Below are 12,336 nucleotides of genomic sequence, written 5' to 3'. Positions count from 1 at the left end.
TTCTAATACCCAAAAAACGCCCCCAAGAGTAACACGCCACGAACATCACAGACACACACACACTCTTTCCATAGTTCGTGAGTCATTCATGGGTTCGCCCCACGTGGCGTCCGAGAGGGGGGAGAGAGTGTCCTTGAAAGGTGCCGGAGTCGCGCTATCGAATCTTGATCGCGCCAATAGCGAAGCGTCTGAGCCGGGGATGTCAAGGCGGGACTCACCGACGCGCAGGTGCCTGAAGGGTGTGGCGAACGTCGTGAAGAATGCCTGGGCGTGCCGCTGGCAGCCGCCGGAGGCGGGTTGCAAAGCGAGGTGACTGACCCGGCATGGCGAGACACGAAAGTACGATTCACCGACACGCCGGCGCACGTGGTCGATTCCCACGTGGTGGCTGATGCGGGAAAATACGGCGGCGTTGGCCGATTCGTAACAGCGTGCTGTCAACAAGAGATGGCTCCAGAAATCCCGGCGCTGAGCTAAAATTACCTCAATTACCCAACAGTTTTGGCTTAGACATTTAGCATGCAAAGGAAGTCTGCTGTTTGGTACAAGATGCGAAATGCATAGTCAAATGCTGCTGATGTAGTGGGATTTAGTTCACGCTCCTGCAGACTCTGACTCGCCGCTGAACGGCGTCTAGCTGCGTCCGGAAGGCCACGCGAAGTAGACGTAGGTGGCCATTGGCTAACGCCCAAACCAAGCAGCTGAATCTACGTAAAGACTTATAAGAACCTTGCGGGGAATAAATGCTGAAAATAGGAAATTTCTGAACCCATATATGGAAATTTTCTCGCCCCTACGGAACGTCACTGGTTTGTGGTGTGCGGCGCCAATTGGTACCTGCGGCTTGGCGTTCGCTTCGACTGTGTCGAAATGGAGCAATATCGGTTGGATGCCGACTCAATTCACAACGCGAGGAACCCCGGTTCGATTCCGGCCACGATCATTGATCACCATCGTCAGAGAAACTTGGCACGGCGTATTGGCGTACAACGACATCAGGGGGGACACTAAACCTTCGCTTTAAAATTGGGCTCCGAGCCGAATTTGACATTTTATTGCGAAAAACTTATAGTCTTCTCAGTGACAAAACCTTTTCGAAGATGTTTACACCAGGCTTAAATTTAGCATAAATATACGAACACTGACCTCCACAGTAGAGGTCAGTGTGTACGAATTACCCCTCGTGAATATTTTCGCAGGCAGTGGTTGCTAAATTTGGCCGAGGCGCACGGGCAGGTAGCGACGGGGGTCCACCGTGTCCAGTTAAAGTGTTTTTTTTTTACAGTAAGAGGAAAATGTTCCCAGAGAAAATAGTGGTGGGTCTGAGCATTAGACTAATCTTGGAATGATATAAATTTAAAGCAAACTGAAGAGGTCGGCCAGGCACCCTTTGTTCGTTCTTATCTGAAATCACCAGAGGGCCGAATCAACGGGGTTTTACGGTATACTTGTTTTGAAAACCTTTGGATGAATATTAAATATGCTTTAGGCAAATATTTATTAACTACAATGCAACATGTCAATCTTACTTGTGGGGACCCTTGTTTCCCTACGCCTCGCCTGCACGTGTTTTCGCGAGCTGGGAGCCGCCATTTTGGGCAGCCGGCGCGTCACGTCAGTCATGACCTCTTCGTGACCCCGTGCTTGCGCCGAACCGGCTCGCCGCGAACGTGTGCGCGAGGGCGCGGGGGAGGAGGGCCAGTTTGCCACCTTCCTTCGCGCCACCCTCTCCCCTCCGAGCTGACCTGCGGGACGAACGAGCGCTCCGCCGGGAAGTCAACTGGGCGATTTGGTCGGAGTCGGTTGGCTCGGCAGTGTCTACGCCGAATGCGCCGATGACGGTGAACCCAGTTGGCTCCACGGACTCGGCCGAGAGATTCTGCCCTGATCGGTCGCCACGGGATGCCTCCCCAGCTCCCGCGGCCGTGATGACGGATATCGAGGTCTAAGCCCAGCGGCTTGAGCGAGCGACAGGAGCCACCGTCTCCCCGCGAGCGATAGTCGTGTTGTCTGGTGTATGCCCTGTATCTGCCAGGCAATAAAGCCTCACTTTGGATCGCCAGAGCCTGTCTACCGCATGTGAGTACCCGAACCCGTGCGTGAGTCTTCGGATTCCGCAGGGCTAGAGTACGGCGCGTAGCGTTCTCTAGCGAAGCTAGCCGGGGTCCCCTGCTATCCCGTACGTTAGCCCACATACTCTAGAAACTACATAACAGCGCAATAAGTGCACAAAGAAAAATATTTTATGGCATTCAGGCAGTTGTAATATTTTGTGCGAAACAAAATTTCCGGATTGGCCGAGAGGTGGAGCTTCGCGAAACTTCCAAATGTTCACGTCTGTGCGACCTAGAGTTCCTGTATATAGCTCCCGCAGGGAGCTATATACAGGAACTTTATACGCAGGAACTCTATAGTGCGACCCACTAATCAGGAACTCTATAGTGCGACGCAGGAACTCTATAGTGCGACCCACTAATCCACCTCAGCCAAATGCACATCTAAACCGGTGTAGTCCAAATTATTGAATACATCGATCCCACTAATTCACACGAGCTCACCCAATCATCTCACTAATCGACCACAGATGCTTGCTAATCCGCATTAATCGTCTTCAATACATGCGACGCTTAATTTTAAAGGAGTACTGACACGAAATTTCAAAGCTGTGATAACTATGTAAAACGCTTCCTTTTTATCAGGGGATATCTCCCAGCAAGTTTCAACAGGAACAATTCAGCGAAACATATTTAAAATCAATTTTAATCTTCGCCCGCACGAGAAAGCCCAGAGCGGGCCGACATGACATCATGTGCTACTTGCCCCAAACTGCCGACGTCGGGGCTCCCGTGACAAAGCCGACGCGCTGGCTGTGGTTGGCGCGCGCTGCTCGGGCGTGTATACACGTCATGGTTTTGGGACTGACGTCATGCTGCCCGGGCCAATTGCCCGGACGCTCAGACGCGAAAGGGAGAAATGGAGGAGTGCGAGTGGGAAAGGCGAAAGGCGCTTGGCTTTTCCGCCGTTGTGCACACTCCCCGCGCTCTGGGACCGCCCTGCCGGCGTTGAATATCGCCGGAGAAGTGTGCGCTCTGCGCTAGCCTCTGCTCGGGCACTTTCGGGAAGCGACAAGTGTATCAATCGGCGTGTTTGATTTCGCTCTCTGCGACGGCCGCGCTTTGGATTTAACGCTTAATCCTTCGTATTCTAGCGAAGTTACGAGTGCTTCAACCGTGCCTGTGTTGGATATTTCGCGTTCTCTTACGTGAAGCGGCAACTGTTTGGATACGCAGTGTGCGCTCTACTGTATCCTCTCCTCATGCTCTTACGTGAAGTGCTTCAACCGTGCCTCTGTGCGTGATTTCGCGTTCTCGGGTGTTGGCCGGCGCTGTAGATTTCGAAGTGCCTCAACCGTTCGCCAGTCGCCGCGTAGTTGGAGCGGCTGTTTCTCAAACGTAGATCTACCGTTCACCCTACATGTGATCGGCTCAACCTTTGGCCCGGAAATTGCATTTTGTGCCCCGATGTTTTTCTGTGATAGCGCAAACGACCATGTTGCTTTCGTTCTTTTTTTTTCTTCACTAGCGTTCCGTGCTGACGAAACGGCAGTTGTAACTCGCTAAAGTTTCGGCAGGCGCAATGATAACTGGCCTGAGTCCTTCAATGATTTACTACTGCTCGGACGATTTCCTCAGTCAGACAGGATGACCCTTTGGTGTGCGCTTCCGTTGCTAAATGTGTTGTTCCAGGGTTCAAATCTCTTGTGACCCCCCACCCCCATTTTTCTTTGTCGCTGGCGACCGCTTAGGAAAGTGTCTGGTGTGCAAATTCAGTGTACAGCTGACCAATTGCAAAGCGTGGGTGTTATGAAGCTTGTCACAGAGCCTTTGAAGTGATGACTATTGCATTCCTAATGACCAGTTTCCCAAAAGACGCTTCCAGAAGGAGCATATATATTTAAGCAGTTCTGCTCTCACTGTGTGAATTGCAAAACAGTTGAAAACAATGTGCTATGGTGGCTGTATTTGGCTTAAGAGTTAAGTGTACATTGCATGTGTTGCTGCGGACCAGCTTATTTATTTATTTATTTATGACATACTGCAGGCCCTACACAGGACCCAAGCAGGAATCACTCAAATATAAACAAACCGACAACACAGGGTAAAATACAGTAACTTGTAAAAACATACTGTCTCAATTTTCTATATGTTCAATCCCATCAATGCTGCAGACAACAGATACAGGCAGGTTATTCCAGTCGGATATGGTGTGTGGGAAGAAGGAAAATTTGAAGACGTTTGTCTGGCGCTGCAGCATTGAGGCATATATTGACACGGCTAAGACAGGAAAGATATTTAGATATGTCGATGATTACATGATTGTTACTAGGTCGGTGAAGCCAGAAGAAGTAAACCTTTTAGTCAAGACAGTTAAGAAAACATTTCTGGAGTGCTCTGACGGCTTGGAATTCACTCATGAATTACCAAATGATGGGTCCTTGCAGTTCCTCGATGTGTGTTTTAATTTCTGTGGAACACGCGTGTGTTGGGCGTATCAGCCACGGTCAAAAAAGGCAATTTTGGATTATCGTTCAGCGCATTCGAAGATAGTGAAAAGGGTATTGGCGTTAGCTGTCTTCGCGGTGCCCTCGAGAAGTCTTGTCAGCACCAAGTCGCCGATAGTGTTCAGCACCAAGTTGCACGTTTGAAAGATGCCGGCTTCCCTCGGGAAGTAATAGCAGCAGTGGTTGAAAGCCTATTGCGTGACGTCAAGTCAGGGGCACGGCGTCAAGGGCGAGATGAACCTCGCAAAGAAAGGAGGCCTGTGGTCGTCCCTTACGTGCACAATTTCTCCAACCGCCTTAAAAAGGTGGCGGGGAAATGTGGTGCCGACGTTGTGTTCTCCGCCCCAGAAAAACTAGCACGAATGTGCTCTGCTGTGAATGGCGAGAGGAAGGGCAACCGAAGAAGAGGCATGCCACGCTGTTTGTTGGTTGCAAACAAGGTGTTGTATACGAAGCGCCTCTATCTGGTGGAAAATGCTATATTGGGCAGACTGGTACGTGCATAAATGACAGGCTCTGGGAGCACCGTACAGCTGTTCAAGCGCTCGCTGCGGGGGGCCATTTAGCTGACCATTGCCGCCGCTGCCGGTGCGTTCCACACTGTGTTTCAATTTACGAGAAGACAGTAACATTGTGCTGTTTTAAGGACCAAGCCAGCCGTGAATTGTTTGAAGCGTGGTGCATCATGAAAGCCGGTGAAAAGTGTGTAAGCACGGCATCTATTATTTCATCAAAAAAAGAAATAGATTATCTGGATGCGAACTTGCCACGTGCGTAACAAAATGCACCACTTGACCTTGTCTTTTTTCAGTGCTTTGAGCATGTTCACGCATGCGCCCTTCCTGTATATCTTTTGATGTGTGTAGTAAAAATTTCAGTTGATGTCTAGCGCTAGTCCTGTGTGGTCTCTACTTTTGTCCCGTCTTTACCGCGCTACTTGACCATGTTTCCCCAGAGACGCCTGCAGGCGCTACTCACCTAGGAAAAGCTGCTGAATATGCATGCGCCATTGATCAAAGCATTTGAAAGCCGTCCTGCTTCGTGTTGATTGTGCTAATTTTCCTGTTTCCACTGGCTGCTTTATCTGTATGTCACTAGCTAGGTACAGTACTACAGTCTCTAGTGCACCCACATGCATGTATTTTTGTGGCTGTGTTTCTAGGCGAGGCAAAACATTCCCACGAAATCGACATTGCAAGAAAGCCTGGGATGAGGCATCATATTTTATGTTTACTGGCTGATGTTTGTGTCTTTTAAAATGCTCATAACCAGGAAAAGTTCTTGCACACACTCATTTTAAACTTGCATAACCCTGCATCAGTGTTTGCTTCAGAAGAACACTTCGACTAGTTCCACCAGTCTTGTCTTGCCATTCGCAATCAGTGATGCCACAAGTTGTCTGCAGAACATTGTACAGGGCAGCCGTGCCTGTTTTCACGACGCTTTGCGAATTTTCATGTACTAATAAAGTACTGCTGCTGCAAGTCGCATATTATTTGTATTCACAACACTGCAATTACCGATGCTGGCCAACTTGCTTTTGCACTTTAGTGTCTCTTTAGGCATCTATAGTGTACCGTAAAACCATTAGGTCCCTCCTGGGCAGATGTACTGAACTATGCTTCTGTGCTATGTCGCTTGTGCATCCCAGTAGATTTACTTCCTCATTCTCTTTTTAAGCATAGCAGCAATTTTTGAGGTGCAAAAAGTGTCGAAACATGAAAAAGTTCAGTGTAGTTTTTTGTGCTTAAAATGAGAGCTACTGTATTTACTCTCATAATGAACCCTCCCCCCACTTTTCTTGTTGAGAATTTACTTTTTTGTCACTGAATAAAAAATGCAGCGGGAATATGTCTTATTTTAAGCATGGTTGCTGATGCTGTAGGCGATCACAGTAACGTGATATCGTGCTACAGTACTCGCAGAAATGCTAAAAATGCATTCCAAGAAAAAGAAATCTCATCCGTAGCCGGAGACGTGAGCGCGAATGCCGCGGCTTACAATTTAAAAATTGCGCGTTTGCGGTGCGCCACCTGTTGAATGCAAAACAAACCTTGCGCCATAAAAACGTTGCGGTGTGCGAAGTTCGAACAAAGCACCAAACGTACTCCGCACTCCTTCCCTGCTATTTGATGTTTAGGCTGGTTCTGCCGGCGTGCGAACAAAGCAGTAAACGTACTCCGCACTCCTCAGCTCTTGTTTAGGAGGGCTCGTTCACGGCACCAGCAGCATCAGTGGCGTAGAGTTTGCTGCAATTTTACGGCTTTTTTCTAGTTCAACGACGAAGTAGCAGTTAATTTCTTCAGCCGTTGTGACATGCGCGGGCGCGACCAACCTTTCGAGTTAGACTGCTAAGCCAGCGTCGATAACGTGGACGTGCTCCGTGCGGGGATGCGTACGCATGGCTGACTACTACTATATTCCAGGCACTATACTACTACGGCGAGGCAACCGTGCGTCGTGGATCGTCGACTGGGAGCCCCCAACCCAACAAGGTACCATAGATGCTCTTCGGCAGTGTCTTTATTTTTTGTGGCAAGGTCCTCGGAGGCGTTGCCAAATCACCCCCCTACCCGACCTGGTAAAATCAAGACAGACTGATCAGTTGCAGTTCCGAAGCTACACCAGCGAGTTTTTTTTTTTTTTTTTTGCTACGCATTTATTACAGTAGCGGTGGCTTAAAAATCTGGTTACAACTGATCACACTTGCTTCCGTCACGCTGAACAACGCCACGGGTCAATCATCGATGCCGCCGTCTTTCACGCTCAATTTCAAAGGGAAGAACAGCTGAACTTCGTCGTTGTATGTTCTCTTGGCCGAGGTGAAAGAACATATAGCTTAAATTACATTACATTGAGTTGGGCTGGGATTTTTTAACCACGATCTGAAGCACCCGTGCAAAAACAATCCGCATTTCACTTCATGTTCAAATTAATTTATTTTTCCTTACGTAAGATTAAACAATATCAGAATAATGTGTGATGTAATTCTAATTCACAAACAAATAACGCTTCATAGTATGGTCCGAGCAAAAAGAGTCAAGCATGTGTGTTATGCTTTTAACATTTTCACAGATGAATGATTTTTAGCCAATTATCTCCTGTCCCCTTCGGTCTATAAAGGGGCACCCCTTGCTGAGGAGGAAAAAAAGACCAACTGAAAATGCTTCAAAAGAGGCTTTAAACGTGTCGTGTTATTACGTGTTCAGTAGATTTAAACGTAACCGAAATGTGGGAAGCATATAACTGTCCTATTTGGGAGAGAATTGTGTTATATGCAAGAGCATAACATGCAACTGTTCCGCTTCGATTTCGTGAGCGATTGAGCAAGGTTTTTTTTTTTTTTTTTTTTGCTTGGTACCAACACAAATTTTCCTAAAACGCCAGTTTTCATACATGGGAAAATTAAGTGAAAGGCGAGTGCTAAACCTGTACAGTTTCTTATTCCGCGAAGTAGATCAGAACATGACTTGGAGGCACATCTTTAATACAGTATGCGCATCACCTTGGAACTTCAGCATTTCTTAGTTGTCTGATTGTGAAACTTGTCAGATGAAGTGGGTAATTGAAGTAAAAAAAAAAACATTTGCAGGTTACAGATTGCATATCTGGTTCTCAATAATATTCTCACAACTAAAATAATTCATAATATTACCGTTTAACACGTTTGTGTTTTATAAAATTGTAATTTAAGTAAAAAAATATATTGCAGGTTACTCATTGTATATCAAGCTTTAAATAATATTTTGAGAATTGAGATAATTTGTGATATTCTCTTTTTACAGGTTTGTGTTCCACAAGGAGTGAAGGTGTCAGCACAGAAGCTTGAACGAAACTGCCGGAAAGCATTCTACTACTGCTAAGCATTTGTAGATGTCAAAATTAGGAAGTCACAAAAGTCTCGCCGACTGCTGTCATCAAGCTGCATGAGGTGCTCAACCACGGGCTCGACTGCGCCGATGGGCTTCGCCTTCTAAAACCCACATCGGACAAAAGTGCCGCATTCTTCCGCTACTTTCAAGATGATACGACCCCAGCAGCCGCACTAGCTCCTCATAAAACGAAGCTGGCAAGGCAGGAGGACGGCGAGGGCCTGCTCGCTAGCAGCGCTGTAAATCCCCCAGTCAGCACCGTCTACCACTGGTTCTGCGGGTGGCGGAGAGGGCAGTATGGCGACGAAGGAGTGAGCCCCCTCACTAAGCTGGACAGAAGAGCACCAAATCACGTTGAACATTGTAAGTAGCTATGTACCCCAGCACACTCCATATATTGCTACTTTTATGTGACCTGTGCCAACGTTTATGCAAACATGGTATCTCTCTCAGTTTAATTTTCAGCTTCAAGCAAGCTATCATGCAGTGTAGACGGAAAGGTATCGCAAAAACTCTGTTCTGCAGTGTTGAATTCTCTAATTCGGGAGAAAGGCAGCGATGAGCACATGCACAGCCACGGCGCACTTAACTAGACTTGTCCGATGCACCTGTCCTAATGAAGATGGCACAGCCTGACTGTGAAAGCCTGTGCTTGTAAAACTACTTTTAAATTATGGCCCAGACGTTCATATGTCTCAGTACATACCTTCGCTCTACTATTTTTGTTCCACTTAGAAGGATATCGAATAAATGGGCGTGTGGTATTCGCCACAACAGTGCAGCTCATAATACATCTTTATACGTGGCACAGCTAACAGCAGCCTGGCGTGGGAGCAATGCGCAATTTGAATCAAATTCAATGTGAAGTGAATTTTCACTATTCACATTTGAAAATAATTCATTTGCAGTAATCTTTTGCAATTTACATTCGAATATATGTAATTCGCGGTTGGTTTCTACTATTCGTATTTGAGAATATTCGATCTGATTCACAGTCAGTTTTCACTATTCCTAACTGTTCACAGCATGTCTGGAGGGGGCATTCAGGAAGCTTGACTGGGAAAGCAAACACAGGACAACTCCCAAGAAGCCAGCACCAGCACACCCACAGGGCAAGGCCAACCGGTGGCAGCAGAGCCTGAACAGCAGCAGCTGCCTATGGATACCGAGCCACAGCTGGAGGCCCAGGGCTCAACTGGAAGCAGTCACCAACGTGAGGTGTTGAGGTGTGGCTTGTGCTCGTGCATTTATTTTAGCAAAGCCTAATAATTGTGACCCTTACTCCAGTTACTGGACACCTAGGTAGCAACTACACACCTGAACAAGATCTGTTTCTCAGCAACACACTCCACTTTTGGAAAGAGCTACCTATTTTATAACCACGTGCATGCATTTCGAAGGTACAATTGCAGGAGCTAAGTAGAAGAAGGCTACAGGATGCCAAAAAAGACACTCCAAAAATTAAGGCAATCCAACATGACTGCGTAGCATCATAGCAGAAGCAAGACGAACAAGTTTTTCCAATGCATGTAAAGGGGAGCAAGAATGAAGTAGTATTCATATGTCACAGCTAGTGCGAAATTTTGTATGCTGGCTGTCGTATGTCTTCCGAGGCCCTTTCTGACACAGGGAGGGTGCTAAGAGGAGGAGGAATAAACTTTCATTAAACAGCACTGTGCTGGTGTTAGGGGCCCCCACCAGGTGGGACAGTCTTCAGCCCAGCTTAAAAGAAGAAATGTTAAACAGACTCTGCCAGGATCCCATCTCATACCATTAGATACATAGTCAGTTGCACAGTGCAAGTTTTTGAGCTGTAAAATTTTACATTCTGGTCTTAATGTTTTTTCTGTGTGTTTCGCTGAATAGTCCTTGTATGCCACTAAGGCCCTGTGAATAAAAAGGTGCCTTGCGAAAGCGCTAGGTCAGGGGCTCTCAAGTAAGGCTTTGAGGAACCCTGGGATTTTGAAGAGGCGTTGCTTGGGTTCTGTGAGACTAAAGTGGCTATGGTGTTCTGCTGCTGAGCCAAAGGACATGGGTTCGATACCGGCTGCGGTAGCAATTTTCCTGATAGAAGTGAAAAGCGAAAGCGTCTGTGTGTCGAAATTTCGGCGCACGTTAACTCTTCCTAGCTGTTCCTAGGTGACCAAAATTAAACCCCAGCTGTCTACACTACAGCGTGCCTCATAAGCAAGGTGTAGTTTCGGTACTTTAAACCTCGCAGTCAATCAATCAATCAGTCATCATTATGTAACTGAACATGGCACTAAACAAAGCTTTTTCTTGTGTTTTATTTTAGTTCAATGAATGCATTAATGTTTGTGAAACTAATCTGTAAATACCTGCGTAGTATTCTCTGGTCCAAACTGGTTATCTAAGCTTGGCAGGGGAAGGTGAGTTCTGTGAACATTTTTCTGCCCTAATGGGTTTCCCGGTAGGCCCATAGTTGAATACCTACGGAACACCCTTATTACTTCAGCAGTGCAAAGAAGACAATAGTAAAGATAGGAGATGCAACAAATTTTGAGTAAATGTGTGGTATATCCTGAACAAATTTTTCGTAGGACACTGCGGAGCTGCAGAAGATCTACGAGGAGTGGTGGCGCCAGCCTTCCCTAGCTGCTGGCAACCCATATTATGCCACTGCCCTTCAGCAGCTGCTGCGGCAGATGCACAAGATCAGAAAGGAGCCCCAGGTAGGAGCCTGCCCATGAAGGCAGGCTTCACCAGCCCCCGGAGGTGCGGCTGTACCGTCATGGTCCAGCCCACAAGCATTGCCAGGCGTCGCCCTGGGGTCAACCGGGGACCAGGTAGAGTGCCTGCTGGCCAAGAGCTCGGCTAGCAAGAAGGTCAAGCGGTCCTCACGCCCTGAACCTCAGCGTCAGAGATGGGGTGCCGCACGCCAAAGCTCTCGGACTACAGAAGGGACAGAAGGCACCTAATAGGGTGCCCCTTGTGTGGACCTCTTCATTTAGGGTTATGTTTTCTCCGGAGGTGTGTGAATGGCACTACAAGTCGTAAATGAATAGTGAAAACTCACGGGAAATCAAATCCAATATTTTTAAATGCACATGTCTCGGCATTAAAGGCCAACTGCACTCAAATTTTGCTTTGTCCAAATAAGCAGTCTAAGCTCTTAAAATCACCTTGGCGAAATCCTGAGCTTCGCAAGCACACTAGGTACCATCGTTCAAAGTAGCTCCATGCAGACGACGTTTGCACCTGGCGGAGAGTTGCCGAAACAAGTTCCGAGCAGCCTGTGACGGAGGTTGGGGAACCTGTCCCGTGAAGCTCGCATTTCTCCGGCGACTTGCAGGGCGCTCCGCCAGGTGCAGGGATGTGCTCGCCCGGGGTTTCTCTGCTACACCAGCGCGCTGTACCGCCGTCGCCATCACATGTTTAAACTAACCGCATAGGCAGGCGTATCGGCCATTTTTTTTTCAATGTAAAAAAAAAGAAAGAAAGATGAGAAGCCTACAAACTATTCACGCGCTTGCGAATGTCTTGGTGTTAGCAAACCTCTTTTTACTTAAAAATAAAATTTTGACTCAAAGATAAAAATAGCGCGAAATGAGCACATGCCTTACATTTGTCATTCCTATTGCATTTACCACAGAAAAAAAAAGATATTTTATAACGTTTTGGCCGCTTGCATCCCGCGTCCAATATGGGCCATATTTGGGCTGGCCCAACGCCACCTCCATCCTTTAGACCTTTTCAAAAGTTTGACGACCTAAATAGAGTTGTTGTACACGCGGCTATAAACGCTTGTGTGACTTTTGCCTCACTCGCTAAGTGAGCCAAAATCAGCCTTTCTCTAAGTAACAAATACATCAGCACAAATATCGGCCGTCGTCTTCGTCAAGTGCGAAAACTAACGAAACTTCTCCTCTCCTAAATAATAGA

At 47.2% G+C, this 12,336-nt stretch overlaps 1 protein-coding gene across 1 annotated transcript; it reads left to right on the top strand.

Moving 5' to 3' along the window:
- The first annotated feature begins 1,835 nt into the window (after positions 1–1,835).
- On the top strand, positions 1,836–11,159 carry LOC144177758 (uncharacterized). Its single transcript, XM_077705329.1, has 4 exons — positions 1,836–1,850; positions 8,448–8,796; positions 9,459–9,646; positions 10,995–11,159. The coding sequence occupies exons 1-4, from the start codon at positions 1,836–1,838 to the stop codon at positions 11,142–11,144; spliced, it is 702 nt and encodes a 233-aa protein (XP_077561455.1). The 3' UTR covers positions 11,145–11,159.
- The last annotated feature ends 1,177 nt before the right edge of the window (positions 11,160–12,336 follow it).

Source organism: Haemaphysalis longicornis, unplaced genomic scaffold (assembly GCF_048455015.1).
Source record: "Haemaphysalis longicornis isolate Haplotype H1 unplaced genomic scaffold, Haemaphysalis longicornis Haplotype H1 scaffold_30, whole genome shotgun sequence".
Taxonomy (NCBI): Eukaryota; Metazoa; Arthropoda; class Arachnida; order Ixodida; family Ixodidae; genus Haemaphysalis; species Haemaphysalis longicornis.
The sequence above is the reverse complement of the archived record's forward strand: the minus strand, read 5'-3'. Positions and strand labels throughout refer to the sequence as shown.